This window comes from Bombina bombina, chromosome 1 (assembly GCF_027579735.1).
Source record: "Bombina bombina isolate aBomBom1 chromosome 1, aBomBom1.pri, whole genome shotgun sequence".
NCBI classification, from domain to species: Eukaryota; Metazoa; Chordata; class Amphibia; order Anura; family Bombinatoridae; genus Bombina; species Bombina bombina.
In genome coordinates, this window is record NC_069499.1 from 999,165,903 (window position 1) to 999,184,759 (window position 18,857).

Below are 18,857 nucleotides of genomic sequence, written 5' to 3' on the forward strand. Positions count from 1 at the left end.
TATAATAAATGTTTCTAGAAAAGAAACGGCAGGTGCGCCTCTTCTTGATACGGTGGCGCATCTTTATAATTACACTTGTTTATCCGTCAGCAGATAATTAGTTTTATTGTTGCTAATTTGGATTGTGCTTCAAATTGTTACTCTTGTATGCATTATTGATTTGTAAGAGCAATATCATGATTGCACATGCACTTTAATAAATCACACTAGATTATTTTAATGATTAAAATGAGAGGAGGAATAAATGACAATGTGGCAAGTTACTAGCTATAATGATTTCTTGAGGAAGAGGTTTGGTGAGTGAAAGACAATGTTAGATTCTCCAAAGCTCAGTGATTATACATGATCATGTATAGATACCTGTCAGTACTACATGGTCCCTCACAGGATTCTAGATAGATCACCCTGTACTCAATATAGGGGGTTCTCTATGTTTCTGGATTTGATAAAAGAAAAAAAAAAAAAAAAACTATACATTACTTATAAAAGGGCAGAAAAAATGTTACTACATTATAATAGGAGAAAAAAAATTATAGTCCACTCAATGATCAATTTAGGAAAAATCCTGAATGTTTATTTGTCCAGGTCTAGAATTCTATGATGCAAAAGTTTTATAAAATCAATATGTCGCGTTTATTTACTTTTAGTTTTAGTATGTTCAGGATTTATAGTCAGTTCAGGATTTATACTAGACATATATCTTGTGTTTTAATCCATATTTTGTAATTTGTGTATAGCATTGTTTTACACAGGATTTTCATTTTACAGGATATGGTTTTACTTAATATGTGTCTGTATTTCCAATATTTTACCATTATAAACTTTAAATATTTTAAGGTGTGTGTGCCAATGTAGGTAATAAAACCTACATATTAAAAACAATAAATGTGCATACTGGGATGCAGTTATTTTGTATTATTATTATTAATAATAATAATATAAAATTAAATATAATGTACAGTAAATATTTTTTCCTTATATATATATATATATATATATATATATATATATATATATATATATATATATATATATATATATAGTATCCGTTCTGTAGTACTTTTTCATATGTCAAGATCTGCAACTCCCCCCCCCCCCCCCATGTTATTTATTTTCACATAAATAAAGCAATAATTCAGTTTGGTCCTGGATATTCCTGGATGTAATTATTCCTGAGAATTAATGTGCAGCTGTCACAATAGATCATTATGAAGATGGCCATTATATAGTGGTATGGAGCTTCTGTGACAGTACCAACTTCTCATTGATAACGGCAGATTTGCATTTCTTTTGTGTGCTGATGGCTGTGGAGACTATTTTTACAATGCTCAGCAATATTGCTGTAATTCTCTTGTATGTTTCCCTTCCTGTGTATTCTTTAACAGTCATCTCTAATCTAGGAACAGCATTAAGAGACAGATGAGTGTCCGAGAAGCTTATTAAATTGTGTATATAACCATTTTAAACAGTGTATTCCTTATATTTATGGGACCAATTGATTTTATTGGGTTTGACATTTTTTAAATATTAATGTCTGCAAAGTAATTTCTGATTAACATTAATTCAACCATAAAGACTGGGTGTACAAAAAAAATCATAATAATCAGATGAATTTTAATTGGACGTGTATATAGCCACAATGCATGCAATCATTGCTATTAACATAAAATAAACCACACATGTGTGATCAATTTGCGGTTTACTACCTCTTAAATGGAAATTAATCTTTTTTTTTTTTTGTGCTTTAAAAAAAAGATGAATTTTAAGATGTGTTAAAGGGATATGAAACCATTTTTTTTCTTGATTTAGATAGAGCATGCAATTTTAAGCAGCTTTCTAATTTAAATGTAGACACCAATCAGCAAGCGCTACCCAGGGTGCTGAACCAAAAATGTTCTGGCTCCTAAGCTTACATTCCTGCTTTTTCAAATAAATATAGCAAGAGAACAAAGAAAAAATGATAATAGGTGTAAATTATAAAGTTGCTTAAAATTGCATGCTCTATCTACCTGAATGAAAGAAAAATTGTGTGTTTAATATCTCTTTAAGTTTTAACAGATGTCCACATACTGATAAAAGCTATTTTTTGCATGCTAGTGGAGTCCCTTTGCATAACATAAAGTGAGCAAAGTGACATAGGGATGACTTCTGTACAAACATGCTTTTTTGTTAGTTTTAATATAATTTATACAACCTTATGTTGTCCTTTTTATGTAAAAAAGTATTTTTGTATTTTAAATGTGATAACCGGTACATGTCATGTGGTATGAAAATATTTAAAAAATAAACTTAAAGGGACATTGTACCCAAAATTTTTTCTTTTGTGATTCAGATAGAGCATGACATTTTAAGCAACTTTCTAATTTACTCCTATTATCAAATGTTCTTTATTCTCTTGGTATCTTTATTTGAAATGCAAGAATGTAAGTTTAGATGCCGGCCAATTTTTGGTGAACAACCTAGGTTGTCCTAAATGATTGGTGGATAAATTAATCCACCAATCAAAAACTGCTGTCCAGAGTTCTGAACCAAGAAAAAAGCTTAGATGCCCTCTTTTTCATATAAAGATAGCAAGAGAAAGAAGAAACATTGATAATAGGAGTAAATTAGAAAGTTGCTTAAAATTGCATGCTCTTTCTGAATCACGAAAGAACATTTTTGGGTTCAGTGTCCCTTTAAGGGCTTAATTGCCTTATACATACCATTTGTTGCTGTAAGCTACACCATAAATATCAAACTTAGAAACACTCATAAATAACACACAGACAACCAAGGAGTTGGGTAAATTCCGCATAGGTCAATTTTATTAATGCCTTCAGCATCAGATACTTTAACCTTAGTGTTAAAACTTAGATGGCGACAATCAGCCCTAATAATATAATCCCTGATAAGATGGTCGAATAGGCAGAGCCTTACTACCGCTCCACTAAAGACAAGGACATCTACATCTCAACCGGTGGATCATCCCAAGAGGGACGTTGCTCTCTCCTCAATGGCCATCACTCTGACATAACTCTGTTATAGCCAGGGCCCAGACCAATCGCCTAGCTAGGATGTAAAATCCACTCCAAACTTTAGGGACCCTCGACTGTCTAGTCATAGAGAATGACTATCTGAGGGGAGGCAAAATTAAAAGTACAGACTTACCACCTCTAGGTTATTAACCATGTGGGAGTCAACCTACAAAACAAACCCTAGCGGAAGCTGAAAACTCTGTATGCCTTCCGCAATAAAGGGATTATTTAAGATTACTATACAAACGTATAATATAGTTTAAATTCAACATATTTTAAAAGTTAACTTTAAAATGTATGAAGATGTTCGTAAAACAAAAATACTGTGTTATTAAATATTATTAACCCCTTGAGCCGAATGGACACTACGTCACACAGTACTTTGACCGGTGTACTGATTTGATGTAGTACCTACTTCCAGCACAGAGGTGCATGTTGCGGTCCCTACTGTCAGCTTAGACAGCAGGAGCCACAAACAGGGGTCCAAATGCATCTTACTTTATATGATTGTGCTCTCTTACCATTTGAATCCAGATCGCTGTTCGTTACAGAGAGTGGCACTGTCTGTGCCACTCTCTGTAACAATGTTCCATTGGTGCCGCTTGGGAAGGGTGGCAGGGAAGGAGGAAGGGGGGTTGGCAGCCCAGTTTAAGAGTAGGGAGGGAGGGGCTGGGTTCCTTACAATATGGCAAAAAATGGTTTGGAAGGGAGAGGGAGGTATGCTGCCCCATGTTACAAAAAAATATAGGTTGGAGGGGGAGGTGGGTCCCTACACTATATAAAATATTTATCACTTGGAGGGGAAAGGCAAGGAGGGTGATGGAGAACCTTACACTACAGAAACAAATATATATTTACTAAATATTAATAAAATAAAGAGAGGCTACAAGTAACAAACATGGAGGGGAACAGTTGGAGGAGGAGGGTTAAAGAGCTAAGGGGGGTTAGGGAGGTTGGAGGTTGAGGAGGGATCCCTACTCTACAGAAATGTAAAATATATATATATATTAAAAAAAAAGCCATTAACTGCATACTGAAACAAAAAAAGAAAGGGCGCCTCCTAGTGTAGCCAGTATATATAAGGATAAATAGAATGAGATATAGATTTTGTACTCACATGTAGTGAAGGCAAAGGTAATGCCTAGATAAGCAGTCTGGAAACTTATCAGTGTCCCAGTTGACTGTACATTAGAATGCTAGGGCAGCTCCTCTTAGTAGATTTCAAAAATCATCTGAAAAGTAAAAAGATATACAGAGGGCGACTCAAAGTATAGAGCACACTGTAGTGCTAATGAAGCAAGCTGGGTATATTAAAAGTGGCCCAGCGCACATACCACTCCGGTGAAAGATGGTCCAATGTATTCAAAATGTTCAGATAAAAAATCCAGGAGACTCCAGATATATATAAAAAACACTTTATATAAAGATATAACAGTGTACAATAAAAATCAGTAGAATTCGCTACGCGTTTCTCAGAGCTACCACTCTGTTTCCTCAGGCAAGTTATACCTAGGTAGAACTTGCCTGAGGAAACAGAGTGGTAGCTCTGAGAAACGCGTAGCGAATTCTACTGATTTTTATTGTACACTGTTATATCTTTATATAAAGTGTTTTTTATATATATCTGGAGTCTCCTGGATTTTTTATCTGAACATTTTGAATACATTGGATCATCTTTCACCGGAGTGGTATGTGCGCTGGGCCACTTTTAATATACCCAGCTTGCTTCATTAGCACTACAGTGTGCTCTATACTTTGAGTCGCCCTCTGTATATCTTTTTAATTAACTGCATACTGGCAGACTGTCTGCCAGTAAATAAGATGGTGGTGACCAGTGAGGAGTGATGCGGAGGGAAGATAGCTGTTTTGGAGGGATCAGGTTGGGATCAGGTGGTGGGAGGTGTAGGGTGGGAAGGAAATCCCTACACTAGAGCAAATTTTAACCTTCAATGCCAGGAATTTCATATGGTGTGGTGCACAGCTGCAATTAGCAACCTTCTAATTGCCATTAAACTAGGGCAAAGCTATGCATTTCTGCTATTTCTAAACAAAGGGGATCACAGAGAAGCTTTTACAAGCATTTGTCTTATAACTGTAGAAGTTGTGTGTAAATAATTTCAGTGAGAAACCCAAAGTTTACAAAAAAGTTTAAATTTTTTTGTTATATGATCATATTTGGCAGCCATATAGTGGCATCAGATATACCATAATGGCTTAGATCAGTACAATGGGTTGTTTACTTTAAATATATATATATATATAGTTTTTATAGGTAAAGCAAAATAAGGCTCTATTTCTGTTAAACGGAGTGAAAAATGCTAACAATTATCTGGTACTGAGCAAGTTTTTCTGTAACATTCCTGGTGGCGAAGGGGTTAACATCATGCGCTTGTCTGTCAAAAGCTGAACTATTTTATATATATATATAAATATGCTTTTTAAACTTGGGAATAACATTTTGTAATATCAGTTTGATGAAGTATAATGTTTGCAGTGATATAATTGGTGTCGTAATTTTCTGGATTTTGAACATTTAAATAAAAACATCAACTCTGGCATAAGTTTTTTGTCTGTGATTTTACTGACATATATATGCCTTTACTTGTTTCAGGGATTTCAGGGGCTGTTTTGTCGAATTGAGAGTGCACTTATTTGGGACTTATATATATATATATATGAATTAGCAGTCTTAATTCCAATTTATTTATTACAATCTGAAAAATAAATCATTATCCCCCTTCGGGTAGTTTTTGGCTTCCTTTTGTATGGCATTTCAGTCCACTTGATGAATGGCTGTTTGAGTTAATTAAGGCATTCAAATTACATATGCAGTGGTGGAACAATGCTGATTATGGCTGTTGCATTAGATAAAATCTAAAAATCATGCCAGGGTCTGTATAAATAAATGTGTTTCCTTCGCAATGGTCTCAAATTTAAAGGCAATAAAAATGTGTCAAGTACTTCACTACTGATAAACTGAAATATAAAACTTTAATAACACAAAACCTACTAAACCATTTTTTTCAGTTTGCAAATTTTGTGATTGTAATGAACAATCCAGCCTGAATGTACCACTTGAAAAAACACAATTAAAATTTAATCACAGATGTAAAAATGATATTACTATAACAGTGTTGGTTGTGCAAAACTGAGGAATGGGTTATAAAGGTAAATTCTATATTTTTCCACAATACAAATTCTGTCTGGTGTAGACTGTCCCTTTAAATTGTATTATTCATTTAACATCAGCTGCATATATAAAACTGATTATCAGACCATTATTTCCTAAACCATGGGATTTTTTTTCACCCAAAATGTCCCTTTAAAACAAATATATATATATATATATATATATATATATATATATATATATATATATATATGTGTATATATATAAAATACTACTCACTTTTGCATAAAAAAATTCTAGTTTTTTAGTGAGTGTCAATATGACTGTAGGGCACAATGTTTTGTTTTTTTAAAGTGACCAAAGAAGAGTTAATCACAACAATGTTACCAAATAAAGCAAGCAATAAGTAAAAAAATTAGAGGCCTTGCTAGTTGCTTATATTTAGATTGAATATCCACATTCAAAATTTCGAATGTAAAATTCGAAAAATACACAATTCAATTTGAATTATGAAATATTTAAATAAAAAAAATACCAATGGAGTATTACGTTTTAAGATAGAATTAGAAATACTATTATATTAAACAAATGTTTAGGATGTTGTACAGACATTCAAAATTCTAAACAAACAAATATGTTAAAATTTGTTTCCTTTTTTGGAATGTTGAAAAACATTTGCCCATCCCTAATTGGGACATAAAAGGATCTGCTCTGCTAAGGTAAGTCTCAGGACACATGTATTGTAGGCGTGTGGAAAGCAATGTTGGTGTTTTTTTAAATCAATAAAAAGTAAGAACATTTTGTTGAGTTATCAAGGTATATATTGCAATTATGATTTAAATTATATAAGCTATTAAAAATGACTTTCATGCAAAGTTAAGTGGAAATAAACCATCTTGTAACTTATTACAAAAAATTAAGTTTCATCTCAGTGGAAAAACTTTCTAAATATATTAACCCTTTGCCAAAATTGTTTTTCAATGGCCATACTATCACCTCCACTAACCTTAAAGTGACAGTATACTAACACTTTGGGATTGTATTATAAAATGCTTAATTTTGCATAGAAAAACTTTGGCCTAGATTACGAGTTTTGCGTTAGAGGCTGTGCGGTGCTAACAAGCAGTTTTGTCTCGCCGCTCACTTTCCTACAACGCTGGTATTACGAGTTTTTACAAACCCGTCATTAAAAGGCAAGAAGTGAGTGTTGAGAAAAAATTTGCTCATTACCGCACTCCAATACCAACGCTGCTTAAGTCAGCGGTGAGCTGGTCGTACGTGCTTGTGCACAATTTCCCCATAGGAATCAACAGGGAGAGCCGGCTGAGAAAAAGGTCTAACACCTGCAAAAAAACAGCGAAATACTCCTTAATGCAGCCCCATTGATTCCTATGGGGAAACTAAAGTTATGTCTACACCTAACACCCTAACATGAACCCCGAGTCGAAACATCCCTAATCTTACACCTATTAACCCCTAATCTGCCACCCCGACATCACCGTCACCTATATTATTCTTTTGAACCCCTAATCTGCTGCCCCCAACATCGCCGAAACCTACATTATATTTATTAACCCCTAATCTGCCTTCACCAATGTCGTTGCAACCTACCTACACTTATTAACCCCTAATCTTCCACCCCCAATGTCGCCACCATTATAATAAACATTAACCCCTAAACCGCCGCACTCCCGCCTCACAAACATTAGTTAAATATTATTAACCCCTAATCTGCTGTCCCTAACATCGCCGCCACCTACCTACATTTATTAACCCCTAATCTGCCGTCCCCAACATCGCCACCACTATATTAAAGTTATTAACCTCTAAATCTAAGTCTAACCCTAACCCTAACACCCCCTAACTTAAATATAATTTAAATAAATCTAAAGAAAATTACTATCATTAACTACATTATTCCTATTTAAAACTAAATACTTACCTATAAAGTAAACCCTAAGATAGCTACAATATAACTAATAGTTACATTGTATCTATCTTAGGGTTTATTTTTATTTTACAGGCAAGTTTGTATTTATTTTAACTAGGTACAATAGTTATTAAATAGTTATTAACTATTTAATAACTACCTAGCTAAAATAAATACAAAAGTACCTGTAAAATAAAACCTAACCTAAGTTACACTAACACCTAACACTACACTAAAATTTAATAAATTAACTAAATTAACTACAATTAAATAAACTAAATTAAATTAGCTAAAGTACAAAAAAAACCCCACTAAATTACAGAAAATAATAAACAAATTTCAAGATATTTAAACTAATTACACCTAATCTAAAAGCCCTATCAAAATAAAAAAGCCCCCCCAAAATAAAAAAAAAACCCTAGCCTAAACTAAACTACCAATAGCCCTTAAAAGGGCCTTTTGCGGGGCATTGCCCCAAAGTAATTAGCTCTTTTATCTTAAAAAAAAATACAAACAACCCCCCAACAGTAAAACCCACCACCCACACAACCAACCCCCCAAATAAAATACTAACTAAAAAACCTAAGCTCCCCATTGCCCTGAAAAGGGCATTTGGAAGGGCATTGCCCGTAAAAGGGCAGTTAGCTCTTTTGCAGGCCCAAACCCTAACCTAAAAATAAAACCCACCCAATACATCCTTAAAAAAACTAACACTAACCCCCTGAAGATCGACTTACTGGGAGAAGTCTTCAACCAAGCCGGGCCGAAGTCCTCAACGAAGCCGGGAGAAGTCTTCATCCAAGCCGGGCGAAGTGGTCCTCCAGACGGGCAGAAGTCTTCATCCAGACGGCATCTTCTATCTTCATCCATCCAGCGTGGAGCAGGTCCATCTTCAAGACATCCGACGCGGAGCATCCTCTTCATTCCGATGACTAAAGACGAATGAAGGTACCTTTAAGTGACGTCATCCAAGATGGCATCCCTTAGATTCTGATTGGCTGATAGAATTCTATCAGCCAATCGGAATTAAGGTAGAAAAAATCCTATTGGCTGATCCAATTAGCCAATAGGATTGAGCTTGCATTCTATTGGCTGATTGGAACTGCCAATAGAATGCAAGCTCAATCCTATTGGCTGATTGGATCAGCCAATACTATTGAACTTCAATCCTATTGGCTGATTGCATCAGCCAGTAGGATTTTTTCTACCTTAATTCCGATTGGCTGATAGAATTCTATCAGCCAATCGGAATCTAAGGGACTCCATCTTTGATGACGTCACTTAAAGGTACCTTCATTTGTCTTTAGTCGTCGGATGAAGACGATGCTCCGCGTCGGATGTCTTGAAGATGGACCCGCTCCGTGCCGAATGGATGATGATAGAAGATGCCGTCTGGATGAAGTCTTCTGCCCGTCTGGAGGACCATTTCGCCTGGCTTGGATGAAGACTTCTCCCGGCTTTGTTGAGGACTTCGGCCCGGCTTGGATGAAGACTTCTCCTGGTTAGTCGATCTTCAGGGGGTTAGTGTTAGTCTTTTTTAAGGGTGTATTGGGTGGGTTTTATTTTTAGGCTAGGGTTTGGGCCTGCAAAAGAGCTAACTGCCCTTTTAAAGGCAATGTCCATCCAAATGCCCTTTTCAGGGCAATGGGGAGCTTAGGTTTTTTAGTTAGTATTTTATTTGGGGGGGTTGGTTGTGTGGGTGTTGGGTTTTACTGTTGGGGGTTGTTTGTATTTTTTTTTTTAGGTAAAAGAGCTGATTACTTTGGGGCAATGCCCCGCAAAAGGCCCTTTTAAGGGCTATTGGTAGTTTAGTTTAGGCTATGTGGTTTTTTTTATTTTGGGGGGGCTTTTTTTATTTTGATAGGGCTATTAGATTAAGTGGAATTAGTTTAAATATTTTGTAATTTGTTGATTATTTTCTGTAATTTAGTGTTTGTTTTTTGTACTTTACCTAATTTAATTGATGTAATTGTTGTTAATTTAGTTAATTTATTTAATTGTAGTGTAGTGTTAGGTGTTAGTGTAACTTAGGTTAGGTTTTATTTTACAGGTACTTTTGTATTTATTTTAGCTAGGTAGTTATTAAATAGTTAATAGCTATGTAGTAACTGTTCTACCTAGTTAAAATAAATACAAACTTGCCTGTAAAATAAAAATAAACCCTAAGATAGATACAATGTAACTATTAGTTATATTGTAGCTAGCTTAGGGTTTATTTTATAGGTAAATATTTTGCTTTAAATAGGAATAATGTAGTTAATTATAGTAATTTTATTTAGATTTATTTTAATTATATTTCAATTAGGGGTTGTTAGGGTTAGGGTTAGACTTAGGTTTAGGGGTTAATAAATTTAGTATATTGGTGGTGATGTTGGGGGTGGCAGATTAGGGGTTAATAAATGTAGGTAGGTGGCGGCGATGTTAGGGACGGCAGATTAGGGGTTAATAATTTTTAACTAATGTTTGCGAGGCGGGAGTGCGGTGGTTTGGGGGTTAATATGTTTATTAAAGTGGCGGCAACGTTGGGGGTGGCAGATTAGGGGTTAATAAGTGTAGGTAAAAGGCGGCAACATTGGGGCGGCAGATTAGGGGTTAAAAATGTTATTATAGTGTTCGCGATGCGGCAGGGCCTCGGTTTAGTGGTTAATAGGTAGTTTATGGGTGTTGGTGTACTTTGTAGCACTTTAGTTATGAGTTTTATGTTACGGCGTTGTACCATAAAACTCTTAACGACTGACTTTTAAATGCGTTAGGACTCTTGACGGGGTAGGCTGTACAGCTCACTTTTTGGCCTCCCAGCACAGACTCGTAATACCGGCGCTATGGAAGTCCCATAGAAAAAAGACTTTACGAAGTTTACGTAAGTCGTTTTGCGGTAAGGCCAAAGAAGTGTGCAGTGACCCTAAACCTTCAAGACTCGTAATACCAGCGGGCGTAAAAAAGCAGCGTTAGGACCTCTTAACGCTGCTTTTTTACCCTAACGCACAACTCGTAATCTAGCCGTTTGTTATTTACTTTTATCATGTATTTACCCCCCTTTTTTCCTGTAATTTAATCTGAAATTTGTGGACTTTCCAGTTGTTAAAACTGAAAGGGCACATTGCAGGTGTCACAATCTTAACCTTGCCTAATTTGTAGCTTGTTATTTTAGCTGAGAAAATATCTATCAGCGCTGGACCAGGATAGCTATCTGCGGCTCCTAAAAGCAAAGGTTCCTTAGCTGACCCTAATAGGAAATAAGTATAGATAGTAAAACACTAAGAAGCGCCAAAATAGGCAGAGATAGTGTATTTAATAGACAATAATTATACAATGATTAGTTAAAATAAATCTTTACGATGTAATAATGATAAAACATACAATGCTAAAATTCATGGATCCATGATGATAAGAAATATAAACATAATAGTAGTACTCAAATGAATAAACATAAAAACAGGGTGATGCAGTTCAAAAACTAACAGTATAAAAGTAGATGAACATATATAGATAAATAAAAATGGAAAGTCAATATGAATATAATAGATAATTAGTCCATGGATGTATCAAATGTGAAAGAAATTGATGAGAAAAATTGATGAAAAAATTATTAAAAAATTGATTAAATAAGTCCCATAAGTGTGAGAAAAATGGTGGGGTCCTGTGATGTGTAAAGAAATATAAAAATATAAAAATGTAAAAATATAAAAACAGATGCGCAAAAATGATGTGCAAAAAAACTTATATATATATGTATATATATATAAAAAGTGAAAAAGTGACTTGTGGTCAAATAAATGAATAAAGTGATGAAAATAATATAATCCAAAAGTCTGATATCATCCAAATGGTGTAGAAATTAAAGTCAAGTAATATATAAATAGTTCCTCAATAATAATGCTAATAATATTCCAAAAGGTATATGTGCAAATTAGTTGGTGAAGAACCGAAAATAATCCAAGGGTTTCCTCAAAAATTCATTTCCTGTTTACCTGTGAAATAAAAAACAGTACATAGTGCAATACAGCTAAGAATCAAAGATAAACAACTGAAAAGAAGCTCACCATAAAATGTCAACGCGTTTCGGCCCTGTATATGGGCCTTTTTCAAGACTATTTTTCAAGACAGGTAAACAGGAAATTAATTTTTGAGGAAACCCTTGGATTATTTTCAGTTCTTCACCACCTAATTTGCACATATACCTTTTGGAATATTATTATCATTATTATTGAGGAACTATTTAATTCACTTTATATATATATATATATATATATATATATATATATATATATATATATATATATATACGATTTTTTGCACATCATTTTTGCGCAACTGTTTTTATATTTTTATATTTTTACATTTTTATATTTCTTTACACATCACAGGACACCACCATTTTTCTCACACTTATGGGACTTATTTCATCAATTTTTTAATCATTTTTTCATCGATTTTTCTTATCAATTTCTTTCACATTTGATACATCCATGGACTAATTATCCATTATATTCATATTGACTTTCCATTTTTATATATCTATATATGTTCATCTACTTTTAAACGGTTATTAGTTTTTGAACCGCATCACCCTGTTTTTATGTTTATTCATTTGTGTACTACTATTATGTTTATATTTCTTATCATCATGGATCCATGAATTTTAGCATTGTATGTTTTATAATTATTACATCGTAAATATTTATTTTAACTAATCATTGTATAATTATTGTCTATTAAATACACTATCTCTGCCTATTTTGGCGCTCCTTAGCGTTTTACTATCTATGCTTATTATTTTAGCAACAGAGATTTTGCAGCAAACATCAAGCAATGCAGATTTGTAAACGGAATGACAGTGGCAAGTACTGTCTTCTCTGTCTTCTCCATACTCACGTTCAGATTAGTTCCTCCACTTAAAAGGACATTATACACTCATTTTTTCTTTGCATAAATGTTTTGTAGATGATCTATTTATAAAGCCCATAAAGTTTTTTTTTTTTTTTTTAAATGTATAGTTTTGCAGATACCTTCTCCAGCTTGCTCCTGTTTGCGTAAAGGGTCTTTTCATATGCAAAAGAAGGGGGAGGGGGGAGTGTCTTATTTCCCACTTGCAGTGGGCTTTCCAACTGCCTTTTCAACAGAGCTAAACTGAGAGCTTCTAAGTAAGTTTTTAAACAGTTTTATACTGGATTTTTATATCAGTATCTGTGCATCTTTATCTTTATAGTAGTGACTATTGCATGCAGTTATATGAAAACGAGTGTATACTGACCCTTTAAGAAAAGTGGTTGGTGGTTTTTGACTACTGCAAAACAATTGCAGAAGACAATGTGTTAATCTAGTGTAATAATATTCAGACTGTTTACATGTTAATCTATTGGGAGACGACAGAAAAATGTTGTAGCTACAAGATGTTTAATGTCTCTTTTAATTGAAGGAGCAAAGGAGCAAATGGTAATAGAGTTGAGAAGGTTTTGCCTCTGTCATTTTGTTAGCATAGCTTGAATTGTTTTGCAGTATTTTACCACCTCTGCTGAGGCCAGTTAGGGACAGATATGTAGCGAGGTTACGTTTAAAAACATCACTGAGCCAGCATGTCGAGTGTACCCATAATGTCCATATGTAAATGGATTTCAGATTGATCAACACCACCACTCTATTCAATTGTGGGTCAGATTACAAGTGGAGCAGTGTCTAACATTCCCGCTAGCACGCTAAGTCCTCTAGAAGTAAGCTTTTTGCGTGCATTGGGTAGTTCTCGTATTACAAGTTGAAAGTAGAACGTTTTCACTTGCTCACTAACCCAACGAGAGCAAAAAGCTTAGCGTGGAATATCATGAATGCATTAACGTATTACCCCATAGAAGTCAGTGGAGCAAAAACAGTGAAAAACAAAAACTAACAACCTACTTGTGCGCAAACCCGATCGCATATTCTGAAGTGCACTAACCCGACATAAAAATATGAATATTTCACATTCCTGTTTTCTGCACATAGCACGGTATGTTCTATTTATTCATAAATATCTATTTCTACATATATCTGACGGCATTTTGGTAAAATATAATTTGAGCCCTTATAAGTTTGTTGTGCAATTTATTTATTTTGAGTGTAACTGTACTTTTCAATGTAGTTTTGATGTTTATGACACTTTTTTTGGTTCAGAAAACAGTTAACCAGAGCTCTGAGGACGCATCATGAATTACGCTCAAGCACAGCAGCCATCTTGTTCATGTTTTTCTTCTCTTATAGTCAATTTACAATTTTAAATCAGAAGAAATGCTGTTGGTTATTAAGACTAAACTTGCATGATTCTGATAGAGCATGTAATTGTAAGAAACTTTTAAATTCACTTCTATTTTCAAATGTACTTTGTTCTCTTGGTATCCCTTGTTGAAAATTTGCGCACAGATATTCATTTCCTGTTAGCCTCAATATACGTTTTACTTTACTTTATATTTTGTAATTCAAAAATATTTTTTAAATTACTTAACATATTTGATTGCTGTTCCATCATGTCCTTGATAGAAAGTTATTTTTTTTCCTAAAGTGCCATTTTAAACAAAACAATGTCACAGCTTTTATAATAACTATGTTTTCTTTTCTTTTTTTATGGGCTATAGACGTATAACAGTCAAAATGAGAACAATGAAGATTATGAAATTCCCCCAATCACACCCCCCAATCTTCCTGACCCATCTCTCCTGCACTTGATGGATCATGAGTCTGGATATCATTCATTGTGTCACAGCCTCCCACCTAACAGTCTGATACCGGCCTACTCATACCAGAACATGGATCTTCCAGCAATTATGGTATCCAACATGTTGAGTCAAGAAGGGCACATCCTCTCTTCCCAGCTACCCACAGTAAGCACTGAACTAGAGTAAATTATTTTGTAGCTTTAACTTCTCACCTTTTAGTCTGTTAAAGGGACATGAAACTGAAAATATTTATTTCATGATTCTGACAGAGCATTCAATTTTAAACAAATGGCAAATTTACTTCTATAATCAATTTTACTCCATTCTCTTGGTATCCTTTGTTAACGGAGCAGCAATGCTTTACTGGGAATAAATTGAAAAGCATTTGGTGAGCTACTGACAAGAGGCATATATGTGCAGCCACCAATCAACAGATAGCTCGCAGTAATGCATTTCTGCTCCTAAGCCTACCTAGGTATGATTTTCAACAAAGAATAACAAGAGAAAGAAGCAAATGAGATAAATAGAAGTAAATATTAAAGATGTTTAAAGTAGCATGTTCTATCTGAACTATTAATTTTGTCTTTATTATCTCTTAAAATCACTATAGACCAATAAATATGTCCACTGTTACCTAAGCGGCATAAATAAAAATGTCACCAGTGTTTTCAGAGGCAGAAAGCATTTTTTTTCCATTGGAGAGGATTTTATTACTACAATTTATTACTCATCTCATAAACTTTACTGTACTGAATATGGCTTCTGCTCTTCTTATATATTAAGAATGATTTCCTTTGTTTAAGGTACATTCTTAAAGGGACAGTCTAGTCAAAATTAAACTTTCATGATTCAGATAGGGCATGCAATTTTAAACAACTTTCCAATTTACTTCTATTATCTAATTTGCTCAATTATTTAGATATCCTTTGTTGAAGAAATAGCAATGCACATGTGTGAGCCAATCACACAAGGCCCCTAGGTGCAGCAACCAATCAGCAGCTACTGAGCATATCTAGATATGCTTTTCAGCAAGTGATATCAAGAGAATGAAGCAAATTAGATAATAGAAGTAAATTAGAAAGTTGTTTAAAATGATATGCTCTTTCTAAATCACAAAAGAAAAAAATTGGCTTTCATGTCCCTTTAAGTAATATTGATATGTTCTAATTTGTTAGAACAATGTAATTTTGTATTAGTGATTTATGCTGAATATGTGCTTAACCCATTGTAAAGGGTTTAAACACATAGGTAAAATCTCACTCAGGAATTTCAAGCGGATTTATAGGGATATTAAAATAATTTTTAATATACGCTTCAGAAATGGATCACTCCAGTGTACATATCTGCATGCAAAATTTAATTATAGAAAAGGTGGGCAAAATAAATATTGAAGGGGCAATGAAACATTTTTTCACTATACATAGTTAAATATGTATGGCAAAATCAAATTTGAGTGTAATGGCCCTTTAATTTATACCAGAAAAAAAATATTATTTCAGAAGGAGAACAGATGGGACATCTAAAGAAAATGCAAAATTCTCTACTGATAAACAGACAGTATTCAAATATTTTTTATTAATTTGTTGTAAGAAGGAATGGACGAATGTGTGGAAAGTGTTATTCGCTTTGGTAGAACGAATAGTCCTGTGGACATTCGTTTTGGACAATTGAATGTTAATAAGAATTAAAATCCTTTAAAATTCAGTAATCAAATGTTATTTCCTGTTTTCCAATGTTACTTTTGTTTTTGAATGTTCATAATTACATCATATATCCACATTAAACATTTTTAATGTAACATTTGATTTAACAAATACTTTTCAGAAGTTTAATAGTTCATGTAAATTGATACATGATAGATACAAATATATCAATTTAATGTTTCTATTTAGAATATTGCATAATTTGAATATAACATTTAAAGAAAGCATTAGAAATACTATTACATTAAACGAATGTTAGAATGTTGTACAAACATTCGAAACTTGAAGCGAACAAATGAATGTGTTAACATTCGTTTCATTTTTCGAATGTTGCAAAACATTCGCTCATCCCTAGTTGTAAATTAGAACTAAATTCAAAGCAAATTGAAATGAAAAGCGCACCCAATCTCTTTCCCTTGGTAGCTAAATGTTTGCAGCATTATATATATATATTTTTTAAATTGTAATTAACATTACAAGTCATCATAGCACTTCTCTTGAAGGGACATTAGATAAAATATCTGTACACATAATCCTGCAAAATGTTACACAGTGATTGTTTAAATCAGTGCTAAAGTTAATTGACATTTTCCTCTGATTGGCAACAGCAAATAAAAGAAGATACATATACTTAATATGCTTTTTACTTATTTATTGTATTTGCACATCATTTGCAACACAGTTTTGATTGCTGGTATATTTTAAACATATTTAAAAGTTAAAGGGATATTAAACTCAAAAAGTTTATTTTGTGATTCATTTTAAAAAAAAGTGTCCAGTTTACTTCTATGATCAAATTATCGTTGTTTCCATTGTATTCTGAAGAGATACCTAGGTAGACGTCTGGAGCACTGCATTGCAGGAAATTGTGCTGCCATCTAGTGCTCTTGCAAATGGATAACATTCTTGCAAAACTGCTGCCATATAGTGCTCCAGAAATTGGCTGGCTCCTTAGCTTACATCCTTAATTTTCAACAAAAGGTACGAAGTGAATAAAAAAAAAATTGATAATAGAAGTAAATTAGAGAGTTGTTTAAAATGGAATGGTCTATCTGAATCATGAAAGAACAAATTTGGGTCTTCATATCCCTTTAATGTAATATCCATTCAGAAAAAAATCTCAGCAGCTCTTTGTTTTTATAATTATTTTGCTTAACCACTTCATGCTGTTAGGACGTTCCATGCCAGAGTGTTGGTTAGGACGGCACGGAAGGTCCTAACTTATATGGCATCCTGCAGCCCCCCCTTTGGCTAAAGCAGGAAACAACCTGGGGGGTGGGGGCGTGCCTAGTAGCGCGGGGAGCCCCCCCATGATCTGATCCTTGCCTTTTTCAAGCACAAATTTACATCAAAACTTAATTCCAATGTTAAACATTTGCTCCCAGCATGAAGGGGTTAATTCCTTATTTATTTGATTTATACTCATTGTTAGATGTAAGGTAGCTTGACAAAATGTAGAACTAAAGATGGGAACACAGATAAGGGAAATAACAAAATCACAGTACTTATTAGAATTGTACTAAACCACTTTTAATTAGTTCCCCAATATATATGAGTGTAGAAAACCTAACAGCAGAAGGAAGACAAGCAAGCCATAAATTAACATTAGACCATAGATGTAAAGTAATATTTGGTTTATATAAAATACCAAAACAACCATCTAACCAATATTTAATGTCTTGGAAAATAATACTTTTTTTGGATAACTATAAATGGAAATAAAACCCAAATGTTGTCTATCATTAATCAGTCAGAGCATTCATATGTAAACAGCTTTTCATTTTACTTCTATTATCAATTTTGCGTCATTCTCTTGCTATCCTCATACTGATCATGCTGAATTATGTACAGGTATAGCCGGCCTGAGACAAATTTTATCCCAGTACTTAGCTGTATAATAATGCATTGTGTTGTTAAAATATAAGTTCTCAGTCATTGCACAAATGATGTGATTGTCATTTATTTAGAACTCTGTCCATCTGCTCCTCCTCCATCTATTAATGATTTCTTATGTTTCAGTCTCTCTCAAACCTGGTAGTGTCCAAACCCCACCCACGAACACTGTAGGATTGTCATGGCTTTGGAGGTCTGTCACCCTCCCACTGTCTGAGTTACACCTACTGCCCACAAATACATGCCCACAGCCCACTATCCACAGCCCACCTGCAACTACACCCTCTGCACATGCCCCCCTTAAAATACCAAAGTGCCACTGCTAACAATCATTTCAACCTACAGCATCTTGGAAAGCATTTATACAGACTCAATCTACAATTACTCTGGCTCGACACTTTGTCCTAGGCATCCCAGTACCTGCTGCCTTACAGACAACTCCAGGTTATTATAGACAAATCAATGACAAAAGAACAAGCAAATTATAGAAAGTAAATCTGT

At 34.0% G+C, this 18,857-nt stretch overlaps 1 protein-coding gene across 3 annotated transcripts in view; it reads left to right on the forward strand.

Moving 5' to 3' along the window:
* The window catches only part of TOX2 (TOX high mobility group box family member 2), a 216,436-nt gene that overhangs the window by 143,904 nt on the left and 53,675 nt on the right, over positions 1–18,857 (forward strand). For all 3 annotated transcript variants that reach the window (XM_053712587.1, XM_053712666.1, XM_053712632.1), the window contains exon 3: positions 14,680–14,925. In XM_053712587.1, coding sequence (XP_053568562.1) covers positions 14,680–14,925 — 246 coding nt within the window. The remainder of the gene's footprint in view (positions 1–14,679; positions 14,926–18,857) is intronic.